This window comes from Peromyscus maniculatus, chromosome 14 (genome assembly GCF_049852395.1).
Source record: "Peromyscus maniculatus bairdii isolate BWxNUB_F1_BW_parent chromosome 14, HU_Pman_BW_mat_3.1, whole genome shotgun sequence".
Classification (NCBI taxonomy): domain Eukaryota; kingdom Metazoa; phylum Chordata; class Mammalia; order Rodentia; family Cricetidae; genus Peromyscus; species Peromyscus maniculatus.
The window spans coordinates 45,823,133-45,847,140 of NC_134865.1; the positions used below are offsets into that span (position 1 = coordinate 45,823,133).

At 45.5% G+C, this 24,008-nt stretch overlaps 1 protein-coding gene across 2 annotated transcripts in view; it reads left to right on the forward strand.

Moving 5' to 3' along the window:
• Prkch (protein kinase C eta) overlaps positions 1 to 24,008 on the forward strand; it is a 211,941-nt gene that overhangs the window by 91,020 nt on the left and 96,913 nt on the right. For both annotated transcript variants that reach the window (XM_006992732.4, XM_076550877.1), the window contains exon 3: positions 23,539 to 23,689. In XM_006992732.4, the coding sequence (XP_006992794.1) occupies positions 23,539 to 23,689 (151 nt within the window). The remainder of the gene's footprint in view (positions 1 to 23,538; positions 23,690 to 24,008) is intronic.

Consider the following 24,008-nt stretch of genomic DNA (forward strand, 5'->3'; position numbering starts at 1 on the left):
TGGCTGCTCTTCCAGAGGACTCAGGTTTGGTTCCCAGCACCCACAAGGAGCTCACAACCATCTGTAACTCTAGTTCCAGGCTATCTGGTGCCCTCACTTGGCTTCTGTGGGCATCAGGCATGCACCTGTTTCAGATACATACATGTAAGCCAAACACCCATATGCATGACTTTTTTTTTTTAAGTTATGAAAGCATGTAAGCACTTGCTAGACGGGTTGATACTTGGTTGACTGAGATAGTCATAGGCTCTTATAAAGAGTTCTCCCCCTGCCTCAGAGGAGGAGGAGAGGGGAGGTGCTGTTGTTTTTTACTCTTTGACTCTTTGGGGGGGGCCTGCCACCCAGCTCCCAAATAAACACACATAGAGACTTGTTCTTTTTTTTTTTTTATAAATGCCCGGCTTTACCTTGGCTTGTTGCTAGCCAGTTTTTCTTAATTTAAATTATCCCATCTACCTTTTGCCTCTGGGCCTTTTCCTTTTCTTACTTCTGTAACCTCACTTTCACTCTTACTCCATGGCTGGCTGGGTGGCTGGCCCCTAGTGTCCTTCTCCTTTTCTTGCTCCTCCTTAGATCTTTCCCTTCCTGAGTTTCTCCTCCCATTTATCCTCTCTGCCTGCCACCCCACTTATCCTTTCCTGCCTTGCTATTGGCCGTTCAGCTCTCTATTGAACTAATCAGATGTTTTAGACAGGCCCAGTAACACAGCTCCACAGAGTTAAACAAATGCAACATGAAAGAATGCAACACATCTTTGCATCATTAAAACAAATGCTCCACAGCATCAACAAACGTAACACAGCTTTAAAAAATGTTCTACAACAGGGAGGGAAGAAGGGTGCCAGTGAGAAAGAAGAAGAAAAAGGCAGAGGAGGAAGGGGAGAGTTATCTTGTGTCTGATAGGCCAAGATCATTCCTTCATTCAATATAATGTTCTCCATGTGCCAATATTATGGCATTGGCTTGTGTCCTGGTGATAAAAGCACGAAGAGTGTGATAGTATTTGTATTTTTAGAATGTTCACGGACTCAAGAAGAAAGTAGTCTCAATCCTTTTGGGCATGCTGTGTAGTGATTATTATGCCCGTAGAGTCAGATTCGGCTGACCCAGTGGAAGCAAGGGCTTTGTGACTGCAGTTTGTGTTTGTGGTTTCCGGTACATGTTTTTAAGCTCTGATGTGGAAGTCACACACCAGCATTGCTTCTCTGCTGAACGTGTAAAGTCAAGGCCATCTGACCCGCTGATTAGTGAGACTTGAAAAGGGAGAGTGTGTCTTCTGCCTCCTCAAAGGCGGCTGTTTATTGAATTTCTCCACCCCGTGATTGTGTTATGTATGGAATGCTTCCTGGAGAAGGAGCTAACGCCTGCACAGGTCTATCCTGTCCTTTGACTGTGTTGACTGGAGTGACTTCTGGGCTTGTGTTCATACACTGCGGACTTCACGGAGAGTGTGACTGAGGACTGGGCCCGTGGTATAGACCTAGTCGATCACACTCTGAAGCATGTTTTGTGTCTGACAGATCAGGCTCTTATTCCTCATGATCTGGGCATTAGCCTAGATCCTCATGACAAATGGGTCAGCATTTCTATTGCAAAAAGCTCACAGTCTTGGGAGGAAGGTCTTTAAATACATTTCAGTGTGGTGGGTCATGATTAATGCATGCAGACCTTGGAGGGCCCTGGTAGAATTCAGGTATGGAAGATGAAGCAGGGCTTATGGGAATGTGCTGTGGAACTATGTGTACCGTCAAGAGCCAGCCTGACTATGGTGAGTGTTGCTTCCTTTTGCCAAGAGGCATGTTAGAGAATCTCAGGGTAGCAGGAAGCCTCTGTGAATGGGAAGGCCAGCTTTATCCTCTTCTTGACCCCCAGAATCAAAATTCCTCCCGTGTTTTTATTTTTGGTACTAAAAGGTGCCAGTTAACACGTGGGATTCACTAGAATTAGTAAACGGTAAATAGCAATGACTGGAAAGATCTCTTGGAGACAAGAGCAAGGACATTAATACTGAAGCCCAGGCCATGTTCCACCTTGGGAGCTAGGCTCCACCTCTTCCTAAATTCCTATTGTGGTTTCAAATGCGGGGCCATTGTTCACTTTCCTTCCTAAAAGAAGCAATATATTTAACTTCTGGCCCTCTGCCTGACTGATAGCGAGCTGAGCTCGGAAGGCAACACCCATGGCTTCCCATCTGCACAAACATGCTGTCCATCTGCCTTCCCTTCACTGGTTGATTTTCAAGGACCTCGGCTGGAGGTTTTGCTGCTGTGTGCTCCAAGGTGGCTACAGGGCTCTTGTTCCCAACCACCGGTGAATACGAGGGGAAAAAAGACAGACTCTCAGCTCTTTATAACAGCCTTTGATTCGCGTTTAAAAGCAAATGTCTGATGTGAAAATCTGTGCCATTTCAAGACTTTGAAGCGCGCCACAAAGGGCTTACACTTTGTTGAATCGTTTGAGTCCATGCAGGTGTCCTAGAGCAGAAGTTTTCATTTATTTTTAAGCAGCAAATACTTCTCCCTCAAAATGAAATCCATACAATTCAAGTGCTGCAGGGTGTCTCCCCTTCACCATTATTGCTGTTAGGGACAGGATAGCTCATTGTTCGCTGGACTGTGCTCTGCACAGTAGGATGCCTAGCAGCTTCCCTGGTCTCTGCCTGCTAGATGCCAAGAGACTGTAACAATCAGAAAATGTTTCCAAATATGATAAAAATTCCTTGAGAGGATCACAGAGTCGTTCCTGCTTGAGACCCAGTACAATATGGTTCCTGAAACTGATTTTCAGAAAGAAGGAAGCCATATATTAATGGTGGAATTAGGCCCCACCTGAGAGCCCTGTCCAGGGTCCCCTCATGGGTGATACAGAGAGTTCTGGGTGTCCTAGAACAGGGCAGATTACAACTGTTAAAACCTGGGGCGCAGAGAGCCTGTTGCAAACAAAGCAAAAGAATTGAGTTAGGCAGAAGCACACAGGTAGATTGAACCTCTGTCCAGTAGACACTTATGTGTACATACTTAATATGTATACCTGGGCGCACTTAATAAAGGAAAAAGAAGTGACTGGGTGATGTCTGCCAGGCTCCACAGGCATTGTGGTTTAGCCACCACAATTTGCCTTGCCTCCCTCCTTCCCCCAGTCTTGTACATGGGTGTATGCTATATGCCTCTGTGTGTGTGTGTGTGTGTGTGCGCACGCGCGTACCCACATATGTGTGCATGTATGTGCGTGTTCATGTTTACATGTGTGTGTGCATGTGTAAGCATGCTTACTTGCATGAGTGTAGGTGTGCATATATGTGTGGGGATGCATGGGTGTATATGTGAGCTCCTGTGCACCTGCAGGGACCAGAGAAAGACTTCGGGTGCCTTCCTCTCTCATGTTCCACCTATTCCCTTGAGACAGTGACTTTTGCTGAACTTGGAGTCGACTGCTTTCCTGTTATGCTGGCAGCCAGAAGCTCTTCAGAGAGCCTCGTGTGTTCCCCGCCTCCCCAGCACTGGGGTTCCAGGTGTGAATGGCCACACCCTGCTTTTTGTCATTAGCTGAATGCCAGGCATCCAAACTCAGGTTCACTGAGCCCCTCTCCCTGGGCCCCAGTTCGGCCTGCTTTGCCAGGTATGCCAGAGAGAAGCCTGGCTCTCAGCTTAGGAGTTCGGTTGGCCCTTTGTGGCACAAAACTTCAGCTCCCATGAGGCTTAGCAGTACTGGTTCTGCTTACAGGGGCCCCATGGGTGGTCTGTCTTTTGTGGCCTCTTTCAATGAGTCTCACTAGATTTCAGATTGGACCAGAGTTGTTCCAAACTCACTAGATGGGTCTTTGTACCAAGTGACATGCACTTGTGTGTATGTGCTGGTTCTGGAGCAGTGGTTCTCAACCTTCCTAATGTAAGTAGCTGATACGCAGGATATCTGATATGCGACCCCCTGTGGGGTCACGACCCACAGCTTGAGAACTGCTGCCCCAGAAGCTTGGTGCTGTTTTCTCCCTGCACTAGCATGGGCTTTAGGGGGAACACCGGGAATTTGGCATACACCACTCCACCCCACCCCCAAGTGAGAATGAGAAAGCATTGTTAGGGTCTGTTCTCCAGACAGAAACCGGAACCTTGTGAAAACCAAAGCCAATTCCACTAAGTGAGCCACTTGTCACCATGAAGAGACAGGTTGGGGAAAGAAGGAAGGGAGAGAAGTGACTGCTTAGAGGTCTCTGTCAGTCTGTCTCCCTGGCAAACTCAATCTAATCCTACTTGGCAGCATAAATGCATCATTAAATCAGTGACTAGCTGCTACATAGCTTAAAGATGTGCTTCTCATCCTAATGATTTGTTTGGCTGCAGGTGAAGGTCTCTTGGTCTGGGTAGCAGTGTTTTATTTTTCCTAAAGATCACATGACGACAGCAGTTAGCCTGGAGATGGAGAACAAAGGAGTGAGCAAAGTTCGCTGACTGTATGGCCATCTGTGATTCTCCTGAGAATCCCACTCTCAGGGGTCTCATAGAGGTTTGCTTCCCATTCCTGGAAGAGCCAATGGTAGCATTATTGCCTCCATTATTGGAATCCCTTCCCTGTGTCTTAGATTGCAGGAAAGTTGATGACCTGGATGGTTTGGGTTGGAACATGGGCAAAAGCCCTGCCCTTCCCCCACCTCCAACCACAGCTCCTTCTGGTCATTGATGGAAGGAGATTGCTGCAAGTATAAAACAAAACCTCGCCTGAGATTTGAAGGCATTTGATTGGTTTGAATCCTTTGGTGTGGATTGTTGTTGTGAGATAAATTACACAACCCAGCGAACTGAAATGAGACTCAACAAAGGTTTTCACTGCTTGTGCTAGTTTTTAGTAGACATTATCTAGTAGTTAGGTTTATGAATGTCAAAGGATAGACATACAGACAGACAGACAGATAGATAGATAGACAGTTGGTTTGCTTTGAAAGAGGAGTGGAGTTCCCAGGATGCTTCTCTCTTCCATGATTCCCTAGTAAGTGATCGCATTTCTTCAGCTTTGCATACTGATCACCTCTTATCACCAAAATATGCAGCTAGTTTTAGGTAACATTGATAGAAGTGCAGCAATCGAACATTATTAAATTGAATAGGAAGCTGAATGCAATGGTATAGCCCTGTGATTTGGGAGGCTGCGGCAGGAGGATTGCAAATTTAAAGCCATCCTGGGCTATATAATGAGGTTTTGTATAAAAACAAAGATTGATCCGGGTTTCGTGGGAGGAGCCTTTAATCCCAGCACTGGGGTGTACCTCGAGTTTTCTCCAGTCCTGCCTGGCCCATGGTCAGGACAAATCTCTCTCACCCACCAGTCCCACAGCCACTCAGACCCAACCAAGTAAACACACAGAGACTTATATTGCTTACAAACTGTATGGCCATGGCAGGCTTCTTGTTACCTAGTTCTTATATCTTAAATTAACCCATTTCTATAAATCTATATCTTGCCACATGGCTCGTGGCTTACCGGTATCTTACATGTTGATATTCATGGCAGCAGCTGGCAGTGTCTCTCTGACTCAGCCTTCCTGTTCCCAGAATTCTCTTCTCTGCTTGTCCCACCTATACTTCCTGCCTGGCTACTGGCCAATCAGCATTTTATTTATACAGAGCGATTATCCACAGCACTAGGGAATCAGAGGCAGGGCAGGTTGATCTCCTAAGTTTGAGGCCAGTCTGGTCTATGCCTTGAGTTCCAGACAGCAAGGACACACAGTGAAACCTTGTCTTAAAACATAGCAAAACAAAACAAAAAAACAAGGATTGAATGTGTTTTATTGGAGTTGCAGAAACTATTCCTACATTTTTCTTAACTTAGTACATGTGAAAGCAGTTTACATATTATAATATTGCTTTATCAGCCCAAATCAGCCTTTGGTAATGGTCTTTCCTTGGCCCCACCTTGCCAGAACTTGGAGAATAAGGTGAGATTGCTGTGGAGACCTATCAGGGCCTCCCTGTGACCAGAGAGGCCTCACAATTCTCTGTCTGTCCCAGCCTGGAACTGACTTGTTTTAAAATCTCATTCCTACCTGTCTGTCATACATGCTGCAGTCCAGTCATAGCAAAAGACACAGAAGGACTTGAGTGTGTCAGGCTCTTTTACACTCCCATTGCCTGGTTCATGCAAGCTTGGATTCATTCATTCATCCACTCATCCATTCATTCACTCCTGTGTGTACTGTGGACACCAGAGATGCATTTGTCTGCTCCTAGTCTAAGCAGGAAAGTATGCTGCTGTCTGAGCAGGGCAGTGGTCTTGATCCTGCGGGAGTTATGAGGAGGGCAGTCAAACCCCAGGGCTTCCCTAAAGTCCGTCATTTGAATAGCAAGGATGGTGGTGGGGGGGTAAGGAGAGGTGGTGATAGCAGTGGTCAGAGCTGACGTGGACTCCGGGCCTGGCGGGGAGGGGTGAGCAGTAAGGTTTGATTATAACAAGGTCAGCTGCAGATGTGCAGTTTTGAAGATTTTGCCCAAGTCCCGAAAAGCTGCCCTTTGGTGTAGGAGCTTGGCAGGGTGCAGATTTCTGGGAAGCCCTTTTGGGCTTTTACTCTTCCTACTGATACCCCAAAGCTTTAGATTCTGTTCAGACATTACCAACTCCACATGTGTTCGAGACTCCTGGATAACAGTTGGGCTGCTTTGCATGTGCCCTAACTTCCTGGCCATGTAGACTGGAGAGAAGACAACTGCTTTTGTACTCTGTCTGTGTACTGACGTGTGTATCCTTCTTCCTGAACCACTGGTTCTCAGGACTTAGGATGCAGATTCTTGGTTCACACCCCAACTATTATGGCTCAGTGAGACGTTGAGTTTGGGAATCTCTGCTTCATAACTGGCAGAAATATTACGGTAAACTGGGAGCTTATTGAAGGCCCTGCTTTTAACACGTGTGTTGCACACATAAACATGTGCCCATGCTCACAGACACTCATAGGCTTCCTCTTATTCATACATCATTCATTTTTCCGATGTACCAGGCTACAAAGAATGTGGGTGTGAGGTTGCCTACACCTGTGTGTGAAAGTGTGTCAGTGCCTAAACTAAAGCTCCCAGGTGGTTCCAGTGCCGGCCTCCTTCCCAGGACCACTATTGTTGCCTGTCAAGATGGCGCTTGAGAAACAAGCAATCTTTTTGAGGCATAGCATCCAGGGATGCGGAAATGGGATAAGGGCTCTTGCAATGGCATTTTATAGTTTTTAGTGGCACTTAAGTATCATTTAGAAAGACAGCACCAGTGGCAGTCAGATAGCCCTGTAACAGATGTCGCGAGGATACAAACCCATGCAACTTAGGTCCTGCCTGCAGGAGTATTGGCGTCCTAGAGAGCTAAAGGCAAAACCACGCAGGCAACTGAACGCATGCTCAGAGGCTGCCTGGCGCACTTGGCCCAGGAGAGCATTAAAACTGAGGCATGACCTGGGAGGAAAGGGAGAGAGGGCTATTGGTTCTGAAGCTCTCCAGAGAACTCTGGGTGAGGAAGTGACTCCACGAAGTCTGACTTTGGGGAGGTGAGAAGCCACCATGCCAGGCGTGGTGTGGTGTGAATAGGTGCTCAGCGGGAGGTGGGCCTTAAGGAATGCGCGTACCACACACGCAAGGTTGTCCTTGAGGGGAGGGGGATGCTGGGCTAGGTTTGAAGGACCTTCCTTGTCTTCGTTAATTTTCTGCTGCGGTGATAAGATACTGTGTACTCAAGCAACTTAGAGAAGACACAGTATATTGGGGGCTCACAGTTCCAGAAGGTTATAGAGTCCGTGGCCATCACGGGGTGGCGGAGGGGAAGCATGGCAGCAGGCAGGCAAGCATGGTGTTAGAGCAGTAGCTGAGAGACGATCTCTTGAGATATAACCACGAGGTAAAGAGAGAGAGAAAGAGAGAGAGAGAGAGAGCAAAGCTCATCCCCAGTGACACACCTCTCCCAACAAGTCCACACCTCCTAATCCTTCCCAAACAGTTCTACCAACTGGGGACCAAGTAACCAAACCATTCTCATGTGAACCACCACAGGCCTTAAATGAAAGGCTACATGGGCCACAATCAGGAATTTAACCCTATTATCCTCCATCCCAGGTCCAGGCACTTAAAGGTCAGGGGTTCTTCATCTAAGGCAGTCACCTTGGGCTCCTCTGCTTGAGAGGCCACCCTTGACTCCCAGGCCAGGGGAAAGCAGTCCGTGGTGCAGGCTGGGACAGTTTTGTTTGTTTGTTTTTATTGTTCAGAGGCATTTTACACGTCCCTGCCTCTGCATGCACACATGCTGCCACACTGACCGAGTCCTGGTTCGGCAATGTGTCTTCTAGCACCTTCCGTGACAACGTTCAGGCAGACAAAACTGTGATTGCCTTAGTTGTTGATTTAAATGACAGTTCTCGAGTCACCAGACACAGGGCTGAGATAAAGCTTCCAGTCTGCACCCAGTGCTACAGAGACAAGACTAGACTCTTCCTCCCAGACTGCTTGCATTAGGGGTCGCCTCTGAATAGCCCTTCAACCCGGGGAATGTCTTTTTCGTTTGACATGGTAATTTTGTTCCAGGGAAGTCCTAAAGGTCTCTTGTGAATCATCCAGTTGTGTTTTGTGGTTACAACTCATAGTGAAGAGTGACAGTCCCCGTCACTCACCCTGTCTTGGGGTGGAAAGGCTGTAGCTTATTCTGAAGTAGTTCCTGTTCAGAATGTCTTATCTTCAGTGACAGTGTGAAGCCAGGGACCCCATATCTTTGTTCACAGAGGAGTTTTGTCACAAGAAAATGGGGAAAGTTTTGCGTGAAGATATTGGACGCTCTCACCTCTCAGGAGTTAGGGCATGCTTCTGATGGAAGTGGATGCGGAAGTGGGGACGTGCGGGCCCTTGTTGGGGATGTGCGGGCCCTTGCTGAGAACGGTAGCAGCTTCCCACTGGACATCCTTTCTTATCACTGGACTGACTACACCAGATGCAGACTAGTGGAACCCACCTTTGCTCTGATTTGTACAGACAGTGCTGTTCATGGCTGACTCTTCAAAAAGGCCACTTCGTACATGATCTGCTTAATTTTGACGTCTGTGTGGATCTCTAACTTTGCCCTGAAACACTGAATGTCCCAGGGGCAGGGCTTCGTTTGGATAAGTGAAATGTTTTGGTGAGTCACAGAAGAGATAGTCCCTATTGGTGTGGTTCTGAGAGTCAATGATTGCCTACATGACTTCGTTAAAAATGTTTTTTTGTTTCCTACCTTGCTTTTTTCTATGTGTCTTTAAAACCCCTTTTTGGAAAAGGAGACAGACCAGCCTTCAGAAGCTATGGTTTTATCCTTTTTTGGGCCTAGATATTTTAAGGGACTCTGAATGCCGCGGTCCATACCCCATTATGATGTTCAAGGCCAAAGGTTAAAACTGTGTTCTTTTTATTTTTAAACACAGGGTCTCATACACATTAGACAAGCACTCTCCCACTGGGCTGTATTCCCAGCCCTTTTTACCTTTTATTTTACACGAGGTCTGGCTAAGTCACCTCTGCTGGCTGGGAACTCACTCTATTGCTCAGGCAGGCCCTGAGCTTGCACCCATTATAACAGATCGAGAGGATATAAAACCATAAAACTTAGTCCTGACCTGCAAGACAGTTTTTAAAAACACCTTTAATAACAAAGGGCACATAAAATCCACAGGTGCTTGAATGTGTGTGTCAGAGGCAGGGGTGCCCAGAAGCCTGCCCCAGCACCCCAAGAACTGGGACTCATGGAGGCCTGTGCCACCAAGCTTGGCTAAAACAAGGTTCTTAAAGACAGCAGAGCTAAAGCAAGACGGAATTATCTCTTAATCATTTTAGAGACCCCCTTCAGTTTTACACGAGTTTCCAGCTGGTCTGGGGACTAGGAGGAGACACAAAAAGCTCCATTCCTTAAACCTCACATGAAACCACTCATACCTTCCTGTTTAGTACAAACACTAAACTAAAGGTGAGCCTGAGGGCCGGGAAGAGCTGCCATTTCCATGCCCTTTTCACCTGATGACCGTGTTTACATGAGTCTGTAAGCTTTGAGTGACAGCTGGCGTAGAAGCCTGTAGAGCGGAGTCCACTCTGTTTCTCACGGCAAATGGCGAGTGTTGGTAAACGCTTGACATCTAGAGGGCCTGCGTTCCTCCACTGTTTTTGATCTTTGCCATCAAAGATGAAGTTGAGTGTTTTTTTTTTTTTTTTTAAGTCAGTCTGTACAATAGCTCAGCGCCTCCTTGCGAAACAAAGGCAAGCGGCCACACCCAGGGTCACTCCGCGCTGAGCCTCGCGGAGTCCTGGAATGTGTGTCCCCTGGACTCTGCCACAGTTGACTAGCTGCGGTGACAGTGGCTAAAATCAGGTCTGTTTCAGTTAATTAAGAACTTAGCCGTGAGATTAACAAGACTTGTCCTAAAAAAAAGCCGGGAAAAGAGAAAGGCGGTACTTGTGAGCTGGAACTGTCAACAGAGGGGAAGAATCAGGGGCATTTGGATTATTTTTTAAGACATTGAAATTTTACATTTCAGTTGTGTTACCTTATTTAACTAGAAGTTTTATAAGAAATGTTTAAGAAGTATGATTTTTTTTTACATATTTTGTCCCAAATTTTATATTCATGGGATTTTAAAACACAGTATAGGTATTATTCCTTCTCCTCTGTGCATAAAGGAAAAGGTGGTGTGCTGTCTTACTTTTCTGTGACCTTCTTTGCTTTCAGTCTGTGTCCTGGCCAGGGAGTACTCACCTGAATTCCATGGAACCAGTGTGAAGGCATGTTTCTTCTCTCAACAGGAAGAAATATTTACTAGATTCTTTAAGCAATCAAATAAAATAAAGGTACATAAGAGAGTCATGGTTCAAATGAAAGAGAACTGTTTCTTGAGAACTGAATAATCTTTTTTTTTTTCTCTAATGAAGAACTATATGAATAAGTATTATGCACTTGGGATCGATCATGCTCTGTGTGCCTAGGAATTAGGGAAGTCCTAATTAAGAACATAATAAATGAAAAAGATTCACAACACTGAATCTTGGTGAGACTGGGATGTGCCAGAATTTTTCACATTCTACCAGTGAGGTTGCAAAATGGTACAACTACTGTGAAAAACAGTGTGGTCGTTTCTCCCAGGAATAAGTGTAGATCTGCCCTGTGAACTGGAAATTCTTTTCTTTTTTTTTTTTCCGGCATTTACCCAAGAGAAATGGAAGCAAATCTCCTTGAATTGGAAAATGCCAAAAGCATGGTATACTTCGGAACACCCGACAGAGTGAAAGCATAGAGAATGCATTTGAGCTTGGCATCTAGAACGGTTCCCTCCTTGTGGTTCAGAGTGGGCTTTGAGACAGAATGTGACCTTCTCCTCTCAACTCTGCACAAAACGATATTTACATGATAAGTAGATGTTGTTATCAGTGTATTTTAAAGCTCTGCTATGCAGTTGGTACAGATATGATACTGCTATATTCTTCTGGTGAAACTGACCCTTCTCCACTCTGTGGTCACATCTGTTCCTAGTATTATTGTCTGCTGTTGAGGTGGCCACTCTGAATTTCTTTTGTTTAGTGTTGTCCTTACATCCTTTGCTTTCTCCTTTCCTGCCCATGCTTTAGGCCTGTGTCTTAAAAACAAAAGGAAATTAGACTCCCCGCTTTTGAATTACATTGAGGTTCTTCCTACCCTTGTATTTCACCAACTCCAGCCCCCTCAGGTCTGCGGGTTGGAAAGTAGAACCTCTCTAAGTGGTTATGTTTGGAATCTTACTGTGTGTGTGATGAGTTCTGGAGTTCAATGCTGCTTGCCCCACTCAGAACAATCTAAGGAGCTCAGCATGCCTCTAATTCCAGCCACCTTTCTCCTGGCTTACACGCAATTGTTTGGTATTTTAGGTTTTACTTTTTGTCTTTTGAATTCTCATTAGGTATCATTGCTAACTTTTTCTATCATTATTTATATCTACCTACGTATTTATAATTTTTAGACCAACTTACTTTTTAGGAGCATAGACTTTTGATAAACATCGGTCTTCCTCATTGTAAAGCACCCTCTTGGTGTTTACATAGGGAAGGTACTTGGTGGTGAGTCATCTTTATTTTGCCCTCACTTTCAGAAGCTAGTTTTGCTAGTTACACAGACTGTTAGGAATGAAGAAAAAAAGTCACTGATCACTTAGCTCAGCCTTTTGTTTTAGGGAAATCTGTCGCTCAGCCCAGAGGCAACACTTGACTTCTATAGGGTCCCTTCTGCCCACAGGATAAAGGGCAAATTCTTAGCTTTATCCTGAGTGTTGCCTCTGTCTAAGTTTGTGTTTTCATACCAGGACTTTTAACTCAATGGGATCATGTCTTAGGGTATCTATTGCTATGATAAAACACCATGACCAAAAGCAACTAGGGAGGAAAGGGTCTATTCCATCTTACAGCTTGCAGTCCATCATCCAGGAAAAAGTCAGGGCAGGAACTCAAAGCAGGAACCTGGAGGCAGGAACTGAAGCAGAGGCCATGGAGGAGAGCTGCTTACAGGTTTGCTCCTCATGGCTTCATCAGCAGGCTTTCTTGTACCATCCAGTACAGCCTTCCCAAGGGCAGCAGTGCCCCCAGGGAGCTGGGCCCACCCACACCAATCATTAATCAAGAAAGTGCACTCTAGACTTGCCTAGTCAGATCTTTTGAGCACATTTTCTTAGTTGAGAGTCCCTCTTTCCAAATGACTCTAGCTTGTGTCAAGTTGACACAAACCGGGACAGACTACTTGCATTAGCGGTTGGTTTTCTAGCTACTTTCCAAGGTCTGTGTCCCTGGGTGTTGCCCCTCCTTTCTACCATACCTGTCTATTTACCTTGATCTAAACCCTCTCTCCAGTCCTGCTGGCTACCCCAGCCCCCACGTCTTAACACTTGTAGGTGGCACTGAGCTTTGAGTATACAAGGTACTTCTTGTCTCTTGCATAGTTTACATATCTCCAAACTGGGTGTAGTATGTCCAGGTTCTCCTCCAAGGTCAATGACCTCTCCAGCCTTGGGTGGTTGGCGAGGTTTAGGGTACTAGGCATGAGTTTCCTCTTATTGATGGGCCTGAAGTCCAATTTAGACGACTCCTGGTTACCCCCAGGTAACAGTACTACTATTGCACCATTTTGTTGAGACACTTGCTGTGATTTGTAGACTTTACAGATGAGTAGGAATATTGACTGCTTTTCTCCCTTGGCAGCTTGTGTAGCTCCTTCAGATACTACGAGGGCCAGAGTCCTCAAAACTCTTACTCAATGCCACAGATTGAGTTAAGGTAATAACAGAGAAAGGGTCTTTTCAATGGATTTTAGTATGACCCATTTCTGATAGCAGAAGGTTGACAGCACTTGGTCATGGAGGAGAGAATTTCTGTTTTCATTAGAAGTTAAACTCACTCCTGTCCCTGTCAACTCTTTCTTTATACCACAAATCCAGATACAGCATGCTTGATTTTTTAAAAATCTTTTTTATTTTATTTCCTTCTTGTTTAATTCAAGAAATAATATAATTGTTAAACAATAGCACAAACTCCAATGTGGCAGCCAAGGTGTTAGCTTCTGAGAGGGAGTGACCAAGTAATATAAATGACATTTGATTAAAGGAAGTGTCTCTTTGCCTCTTTTATTATTATTATTATTATTATTATTAAAACAAAATAAGCGGTGTTTAAATCCTTCATGGGTGTTGCAGGGAATTTGACTGTTCGATGGTAAGGTCTCTGACCTTCAATGTAAGGCTCTGGATCAGTGGGCTTCCAGTGAAGCGGGGCAGTAGTTTTTGAAGTCATGGCAGATCAGGCACACAGCGGAGGCCAGTTGCTCTCACTCCAACAATGACGTTGAAGCAGGGAGTGACTGGGCAGCCGTCTCCATGGCTAATACCCAGTAGGGTTTTCTAAATCATCCCCCCCAGAACTGGGGAGCTTTGAAAGGGCCTTCGGAAGCTACAGTGGAAAACAGGGAGGAGGGGTTGAAAGGGAAATGGAATCAGCTAGACCAATGGGCAGGAAACACATGTTTATCTGGAAAAGATTTTGGTTGGACACTTTGTTTGTGTAAGAGTTCTGTGTGTGTGTGAGAGAGAGAGAGGAAGGAAGACCAGCCTGGGTCTGGAGGCTGAGGTGGGGGTGGAATGAGCAGTCTCAAAGCCCCAAGTAAAAGAGAAAAACAGATCCCCAGCGAGAAGCCAGCGTTCACGGGGACGGGGTCTGCCTTTGGGCCACTTCAGAGTTGTGATGTGCATTTGTTCCATGAGAGATAATGGTAAATGATAGCTTTCATATCAATAGCAGCCATTTTTAGAAAGATGTAGAGAGATTTGGGGGGCTAAAATGTAGTTGGCAAAGCACCTCAGGGAGAGTGACACCATTAATGTAAGACTGTGTTTGCGTCATGTGTGTATTTGGCATGATCGCCAAGGCATTTAGTGGATATTTGTATAATAAGGATTGGGGTGACTTTAAAAAAATTATATCTCTATTTGTTTTCATTGCAGAGGAGGGCATCAGATGCCTTGTAACGGGACTTACAAAAAGCTGTAAGCCACTGTCTAGGTGCTAGGAATTGAACCCAGGTCCTTTGCAAGAGCAGCTAGTGCTCTTAATGGTTGAGCCATCTCTCCTGCCCCAAAGGTGTTGTTTAGGCAACTTTTTGTTTGTTTGTTTGTTTGATTGATTGATCAATTTTTAGACAGGGTCTCACTATGTAGACCAGGCTGGCCTTGTCCTCAGAGATCTGCCTGCCTCTGCCTCCTTAGTACTGGGATTAAAGGCATGCGCCACCACACCAGACTTCAGGATGACTTTTTAATAGTTTCTGGACCATGTGCATTTCCCATAGTGATTATCTTTCTAAACAAGAACAGCAGCAAGAAACAAAGAGTGAGTTACTGTAACATGTGCAGCTGTGTTCTGGCTGCACTGACCCTTTACATGTTGTCAAGAGGTTGGCAGGGCAGGCAGGAGCTTGTGAAGGGTTATCTTCTCTCAGTGAAGCTTTGTAGTGAAAGACAAGAAAAATATCCCGATGACCAGAAAAGGCTTACATTTTGAGCAAATAAAACCAGCATACGTAGTCTAACTTGAGCCCTGGGATGACAGTACTGTACTGTTTTGAGATTCTTTTTAGATAAGAATCGGGAGAATAGTGGTGAAATGTTCCCCTAAAGGAGCCACTCCAGACTTGACAGAAGAAAAAGTTCCCCCCCAGTGAGGAATTTTCTTTTTTAAATGAGGATTCTGGAGAAGGGGTAGCTGCCGATCTACTTCTGGGTGAAATCAGTTGGAGGAAAATGAAATATTTGTAGAATCACAGCAAGAAGATAGGAACTTTTAACATTTCTTTCAAAAGAGAACTGTAGGATTCTTACAAGGGATAATAAAAGATGGAAGGGAACGTACGTGGTTAAATTATTTGTGCAGAAAACAGTGGGTATTGTAAAAATCGTTGAAAATTATTATTGGAAAATATTCTGCTCAAGCTCCAGTCTACAAAGAGTTTAAAGAAGCATACAGGAAATTCATATAAACTATATATACACACACATATATACTATATATGTATATATAACACACTGCATATGTATATCTATGTATAAATATATGTGAATGCATATATATGTAGGAATATATGTGAATGTATAAATATATACATATGTATGAATATATATGTATTTATATTCTTCTATCATATATATAGATATGATATATATATATCTTATTTATATATATCGATATATAAATAAGAAACCAGGACTAGGCTAACAGTTTCTTCCTGGATGTTCCGCCCATACTCCCTCTCACCAGGAGGAAACTGGAAATGCTGGTAGGTTAATGGGCTCCCAGTGTCGGGTGGCAGCTGGAGGGCCCCCATCTGGTTTCTTCTTCGCTCGCGCATGCTCTGCTTGTGACTTGTGATCCCCCACAAGGCTCTGAGCCTCAGTTGCCCAGGACGGGAACCTGTTAGTAGCATACACTTTGTGGCTCCTTTTCCGTCCCTCCCTTGTGGCGGTAATCTTCTGTTGCTTCTGGGAATTATTTCCCAAGTGACCTCCAGTTGACCCTCAATACTTGCAGGAGATGACTGGCTTTAGGATTCCTCACAGATACCAAAGTCTAGGTGACAGCTAGGCCTCTGCATATGAAATGTATAGTATTTATATATCCTGCATATTTTAAAGAATCTCCAGATTATGCATAATACCAAATACAATGCAAATAATACCTGTTACACTATGATAAAAGAGAATGTAATTGTTCAGTTGGGATGCATTTTACAAAGTGTTCTTGACCTGAGATTGTTTGATTTCGCGAATGTGGAAAGCACAGATACACAGGGCTGATGACCCTTTGTCATTTAAGACCTTGTCTTGAGCTCTGCCCCTGGAGGAATCCAGGTGATGGTGAACACTGACCCACAGAGCTAGGACAGGCAAGCAGTGAAAAGAGAAGGCTCTCAAGACACGCCCCGAACCTTTGGGTGACTCCAAGGACAGCGGCACTGTTGCACTGTTGTGGCTGAAGACAATGACAGTGTTGAGCAAAGTTCAGCCCTACAGATGCCAAGTTTAGACAATTCAGGGATCTATTGGAGGAATGCTAAGAAGCCACTGAGAAGGCAGAGCTCGAGCTGTGCATTTGGGAATCCTCAGTATAGAGCCAGTTGCGAGACGTCAAGAGAATGGACGATGTGTGAGTTGCTACAGAGACGAAGGGACATCCGGAAAGCCCAGAAGGATGGTTTTCAAAGAGCGTTGCGACAAACACACATGAGAAGATTAGGTGGGACGTAAAACCCAACGAAGGAGACCAAGACATCTAGAAGTCCTGAGGAGGAGAGAGCTTGTAGTTCGGAGTTCTGTTATTTCCCTGACGTGAGGAAAGAAAGGAGGGGGTGAGAGTCCAAGGCATCTTCTCAACTCCAGTGAGAGGTTTTCCCGTGGCTCTCAGTGGAACTTCGGTGCCATTCCAGGGGGGTCACAGTCAGTTCTGTGGTGACCTACTTCCAGCTAGCGAGGTTTGCTGGAGTGACAGTGTGTCCACTCAGCCTTCTTGGTTTGTGAGATCTGCGGCTCCAACACAAGAGAGACAGTCTAGTAACAAGCTGCTTCCCAATTCTCCTTTCGCATTGGTAGCTGGGGCCTGTCCAGCTCTCAAAACGCTGGGTCTTTATGTGGGCCGGTCTCCCTCAGAGGGATCCACATCCTTAGGAAGCCTGGATGCAACCATAGAGCCAACGCTCTGGATACAGGGGGTCTGAGGGCCTCATCTGAATTCGGAAGTTGCTGTCTGTCACACAGTTAAACTCTTTTCCAGAAAGCCCAGAAGATTCTGTGCTTCATAAATACCTCTTCTGGGTATTTGCTGCTGTTTTTAAGGCCATCTTTGGCATCGGCAGGGCACAAGTTCCTGGAACCCGGGCACTGTCTTAATTCAGCAAATTCTCTGTCCTCCCCTCCATCAACTGCTGCTCTCAGCACCTTTATGTGGCACTTCAGAGGACAAGACGCGCATCTCCCATGCCATCCTCTTCACTTACCCCTTGCCAAGGGCTCCCACCCACGGGTGGTGGTGTGCTCACTTAAATGTGTGCTTTGTGCCTATCTAGTCTTTCTCTGGTCATATCACTGTTGTCTCTAACAGGGTTCAGCCACAGTCACATTTTTGAGGCATCATCCTTCCCATCAACAGCTCTGTGACCAGACAGGGGCTTATTCTGTGTGTTTGATGACACAAAGGACCATTCTCCTCAGGTGTTGTCTCATTCCCGTCCAGAGACACATCTTGGGAGCATGTGTTGCATTCTGGTTCTTTCCTGACTAGTAACTTGGTCAACTAGTCAACCCTAAGGTCTTCTGGTTCGTTTTGCTCCTAATTGGTTTTTTTTTCCCCCATATAAAAACAAATGATAAAACAACTCTCTCTATAGGACGGGGAGAAAGGACATTAGTTAGTATTGCCCCGTAGTTTGACAGCAGTAAACAGAATCCGGCCTCTTCACTGGTGTCACTGGCTGCTTGACCTCCACTTAACCTTCCTGTTAGTTTCTGAGTTTCCAGAAAATGTATTACTTCCCAGGGATACCAGGAGATTTGGTATGAGTGGAGCATACACAGAGGAAGAGAGCTAGGGACCTGGGCATTGCGCTTGCCCTGTATCCAAATGTTCCAAAAGTGTTTTCAAATAAAACAGCACATCAGGTTGGTGAAGCAAAGAGCTTAGGAGGGTGCGGAAGTTACCTCTGTTGAGGTAAAGTTGGAGCCAATTTAAAGAGATGTCAGAGGCCCATGCCGCCTCTGAGGAGCCTCATGTGAGGAAAGTTTCAAGGCAGAACAACTTTTTGCAGATTCACCCTTGCCATGGGATTGCATGGTAACTCCCGGTCGGTCGTGTGAGCATTTGGAAGTTCTCAAAATAAGTACGTGGGTTAACAGTCAGGTTTGCAACACTGAAATTCTGTACAGATTTCATTACATGGACAGGCTTGCCCCGGCACCCTATCCCTGGTCACAGGCAACTCCTGGAGGGAGGTATCAAGGCAGCAAGGCTGCTGACCTCTGGAGACTGGAATGTGCATTTCCTTGCTGGGGCTCAGAGCCAGCTTCCTATTTATTTAAGAGGCCCTGGGCACCTTGGGAGCCAAGCAGAAGTTGGTGATGCAAGTTTTAGCTGCAAAGCATGTTAGGGTTGCCCAACGTGTCTGACTAAAATATGATTTGAAAGATTTCTCAAAGCCCTGGTGATGTAAGCCACAGCAGGATTAGGTAGTCCTGTAAATTCCAACCTAAGTAAATAGAAAGCTGGTGTAAACAATGAGGACACTCCCCTCTGTCCTCAGGCTGTGAAGTGGGGTGCAAGTCTGCAGTAGGGTGGATGGAATGCAGTGAGGGAGTTCCCTCTCCTATTCAAAACATCAGTCAAGAGAATGGTGACAGTGAGTGCCACTGGGGTTAATGCAGGTTCAGAGGGGTTTTTGTTTGGTTTCTGAGACAGGGTTTCTCTCTATTACCCTGGCTGTCCTGGAACTCACTCTGTAGACCAGGCTGGCCTCAAACTCACAGAGATCCACCTGCCTCTGCCTCCTGAGTGCTAGGATTAAAGGTATGCACCACGAAAGCCTGCTGACTTCAGAGTTTTTATGTGGCCATATGTCTTGCAGATGCCCAGGTGTGTGTGTGTGCGTATGCGCATGTGCATGCATGCATGCATGTATGCACATGTGCACATGCATGAGTGTACACATGCACATTTGCTTTTAAAGCAGAAGGTGCACATTCGAAAGAACATAGGAAAGAGTGAGTGGCATGTAGGTAGAGTCCCTGTGTGTGCATGAAGTGTGCAGGACCTGCAGAAGCCTGGCTCACAGGGTTGGGGTATAGAAGAGATTGGGGTACACTCTCTGGCCGCTCTGGTACAGGTGGGGAGCATTTTACCTTCCTGAGGATTTGATGGAGGCTGCTGGGTTCTGAGGCAGGCAGGAAAAGATAAGTCTAATTGGAAAACAAAAAGAAGTATTCTGGAGAGGATGGAAGACCAGAGTGACGTAGAGGATAGCTACAAGCAGATTCTGCTGACATTTCCTGGTTAGAAGGAATCAGGAAAGTTCATAGTTCATGCTCCCACTCTGCAGATAGCCATAGAGGAAACGAAGAGGATTTAATCATGAAATATTAAAAATGCAAGTGAGCTGACCTTTTAGCCAATCTTTGTAGTATTAAAGTACTAAATAAGTAGGTTCTTGGTAATTAGACTCCTACAGAGAATTTAATTTGTATGTAGGTATGTAAGTGTTTAGTAATTCAAAACACATCCTGTCTTGTCCACGACTGAGCTGTGTCTGAGGATGATGCCTATATATGTGGTGACACCTTCAGCCTCATGTTATCGCCTGTCAACCAGGGATGCTTAGCGCCTGTTCATTTAGGGGTTACCGAGTGACTTTTGGTAGCGTACTGGGGAAGGGCAGGGGGCAGTAGGGTGACTTCTGTCCTGATGTAGCCATTGTCCAACATTGTAGGAACCTGGTAGGACTATTGATTATGGCACCATCCTCACAGGGCACAGGATAGTGTTACACTTTATCTTCTTGAGACAGAAAACATGGGAGAGAAAGAAGTGAGGTGGTGTGACCGACTTCAAAGTCCTCACCCACAGGGTGAACCAGATACGATTTTAACTGTGTCAGAGCCTCTGAACTCACTGGCCTTTGAGTCAAATTCATGTTGACTCTTCCTGCATTTTTCTCTTTGGGCATTCTAATGTAGACTCTGCTCCCCGCTACCTTTTACTGGTGTATATCAACTGTACAAAACAGGGGGGCTCCTTACGCTATTTCCAGACATGAGTAGAAGAGACTTGGCTTGTATCGACCCCTCTGCCTACCCACACTCATCTCTGGTAGTGCCCCTTTGCTTTCATGTCTGTTTAGATTATTTTAAATTTAAGAACTTTTTCAATTTAGGGTCTTGCTTTGTTGATGACCCTCAGTGCTCTGGGCTCAAGCCAGAGCCTCAACCTCCTGGGTACCTGAGACCATAGGTGTACTATTGCACTTAGCTGACCCCGCTTCCACTAGAAAAGAATGCAGCAGTTGATACCTAGATAGCCTATACGTTCTTGCTTACATAGATATGTACTGATATACACACACATACATACACACATATATGTATATATAGATTTAATACAAACAAAAATCCTTCCAGTTCATTGTTGAATGTAAGGAACATACATTTAAACTTTGACAGACGTTAGTCTCCCTGAATATCCCTGAAATAGCTTCGGTTTTTAAATACTACGATGTGTTGCTTTGTGCCGAGCGTTTTGAATGTGGTCCCCATCAACCCTTCCTGGACCGAGCTAGGAAGACATTGTTGCCTGGTCTGTACGTAGGAGTCGTCAAGTTTGGCACCAACAACATACCACTAGTCCTGGCCAGGTCAGGGTCCCAGCTTATCCTCCCGCAAACTGCTTTCAACACAGGCACAATTCTCTTCATACTTGTGAACCTAAAAGGGAGAACATGATTTAGCTCTGTTCTGAAGTGCCTGTCTTACATAGGATTCCACGTACTGACATATTTATTGGCTATTTGCATACTTTCGAAATTGTCTTTTATAGTCTCCATCTCATTTTTACTGAATTGTTCACTTATTTCTTTTACTGGTTCCTTCAATCTCCTCTCCCTCCCTCCCCTTTTTCTTCGTTCTCTAGGGTCTAGGGTACTCTAGCCAAGTGTTTTCCCACCCCTCTCTGCCTCTTCTCTTCTTTTTCACTTTTTATTTTGAGTTGTTGTCCAGATTAGCCTGAATTTACCCAGTACCCTAGTCTGTCCTTGAACTTGTGAGCCTCCTGGCTTAACCTCCCATCTATCTAGATTTCAGGCCTGGGTCAGGATGACAGGCTGATTTCTACGTGTCCTGAGTGGTAACCCTCTGCCATGTGTTGCAAACCCCTGTCTCTCTGGTTTGTTTCCATCAGTTTTTTGCTTTTGTGTGTCTTGCCAAGCAGAACCTTGTAGTTCTAACTGTGAATCTGTTCATTTTTTAAGGAGTTAGGGTTTTGCTACCCTTCCTCCATCTTAGGAGTATAATATTTATGTGCTTTTCTTATCGCTTTTCTGCAATTCCTCCATAACGTATATCTGCGATTGACCCGATTGGTGTTTGTGAACGCGACACAAACCCTGACCTGTCAAGGAAGAGGGGATCTTAAATGGGAAGATGCCTCCGTAGGCAAGTTTGTAGAGCATTTTCTTGTAATGATGGATGGGGAGGGCCCAGCCTGCTGTGGCTTGTGGCACCCCCGACAGGTGGTCCTAGACGGTATAGGAAAGTGGGCTGAGCAAGCCATGAGGAACAAGCCAGTGAGCAGCATCCCTCCACGGCCTCTGCTTCAGCTCCTGCCACCAGCTTCCTGCCCTGTATGAGACCGTGCCCTGACTCCCCTTAGTGATGGAGAGGTGGAAGCTGAGCAAACCATTTTCTCTCCAAGTTGCTCCTGGTCATGGTGTTTTGTCATGATAGACAGCACCCTAACTGAGACAGGTTATTTTAGAAATTGAGTGCAAAGTTACAGCCAGGCAGCAAATTCTGGTGTTGTGCTGCAGAGGGTGATTGAAGTTAATGATACTGTATCATATTAACTAAATAGCTATAAGACAGAGTTTTGAATGCTCCCTTCATGAAGAAATGATAACTGAGATGGTGGGTAATCTATTCATGCCATGCCCAGCAGTTCGCAACAGATAAATAAATATCCCGAGACATCGTTCCACACTCCACGAAGTTGCTTATAGTTATTAGCTGTCAATCTTCTGTTTCTTCTAGATATATAAATCCTTGTTCATTTCTTCCCTCATAGTTCCTTAAATTTTCTTTATCCTGGTAACTTATTTAAAAAGCATCATGAGGAAGTAAGCTTTGCTGTATTCATCCCAAGCCTCTGCACATGTTGGGGAAAGCCTAGTGTAATGATGTGGAAGACAGACATAACCCGCCATCTTTAGCTGTCCCCCAGTTTTCGAGGTCTTCAGATCAGGAGCCATTATTTTTAGATATCAGATTAGAAAATTTTGAGCCCACTGCCTGGTTACTCTCCCCTAATCAAGATTAACAAAGGTGGTTCTGTGCAGTCTGTGTTTGGGCAGCTCCGTCAGTCTGTTTCACCAGCCAGCACTTCTAACTCATGCCTGGATCTGAGGTACCAGACAGACATCTGTATGAGGAGTAGAAGAGCATGCACAGGACCTTTGGGAAGCTCCTGCCTGTGCTGGGGGATTAGCCCATAGTAGCCCATGTCCAATAGGCAATAGTACCCAGTATGGGTCTAACCTTAAAACGTAAGCGTTCCGACAAGCCTGCATCCTGATTCCCAGCTACTTGGGAAGCTGAGGCAGGAGAATCAAAGTCTGCCTGGGCTACAGAATGTGACCCTGTCTCTAATGAAAATGTAGAAGGAGCACTGAGTAGGCAGCCTCATGTCAGAATGCTAGCCAAGCATGCGTGAGGCCCTGGGTCCAACCCGGTGTCACAGAGATGAAGGAACAAACTATTCTAAGGTCTAAGGCATTTTCTAAGACCTTTTCAATCTTGAAGAAAGAAAAAAAAATTTAGAGGGTGCTTAAGGTGTCTGGCTCGCTCATATATTTAGTCTGATTCATTACAGTTTTCTTTTTTGTCTGTGTATACTGTCTCTCTGTGTGCTGTATGTACTTGAGAGTGTGTGTACCTGTGTGCATAGGTACACACATGTGTGTGTGCATGTGGAGGCCAGAGCTCAACATAGGGCGTCTTCCTCTGTCACCACCTTAAATTTGGAGAGTGTCTCTCATTGAACCTAGAGCTCACGGACGGTCTAAACTAGTTAGCTGAGGAGCCCCGGGGCTCCCCCGTCTCTGTCCCTGCTCCCCCAGACCTACGTCAGCGTGCCCATCTTTGTTTGTTTGTTTAAAGCGGGTGTGGGGGATCTGAGCTCAGTCCTGATTCTTGTGCAGCAAGTACTTCACAAGTCGTATCCTCAGCCCGTTTTCCTTTCTAACACACAGCCACCCTCCAGAGAGACCGCATCTTCAAGCATTTTACCCGGAAGCGCCAAAGGGCTATGCGAAGGCGAGTCCATCAGGTCAACGGACATAAGTTTATGGCCACATACCTGAGGCAGCCCACCTACTGTTCGCACTGCCGGGAATTCATCTGGTAAGACCCCCCACTTACACATAGCCCACTCCCCTCCATATCCCCGGCCTCTGGCTGTGAGAGGTTACCTTGGCTTATGTCTGGTTTCAGGAGAAAATGTATAGATAAGGAGGAATAGTCTTTGGATCTGATTTTTGTCTCCTCTGTTCATGGGTTGACCCTCTTAATCCCACTGCTAAAACAACAACAAAACTAAATAACGTACAGATCCAAATGTTAGCTATCATTTCTTATACTGGTAACCTCATTGGAGGTACTGATGAGTCCAAAGCATGAGGGAGGGAGGGAGGGAGGGAGGGAGGGAGGGAGGGAGGGAGGG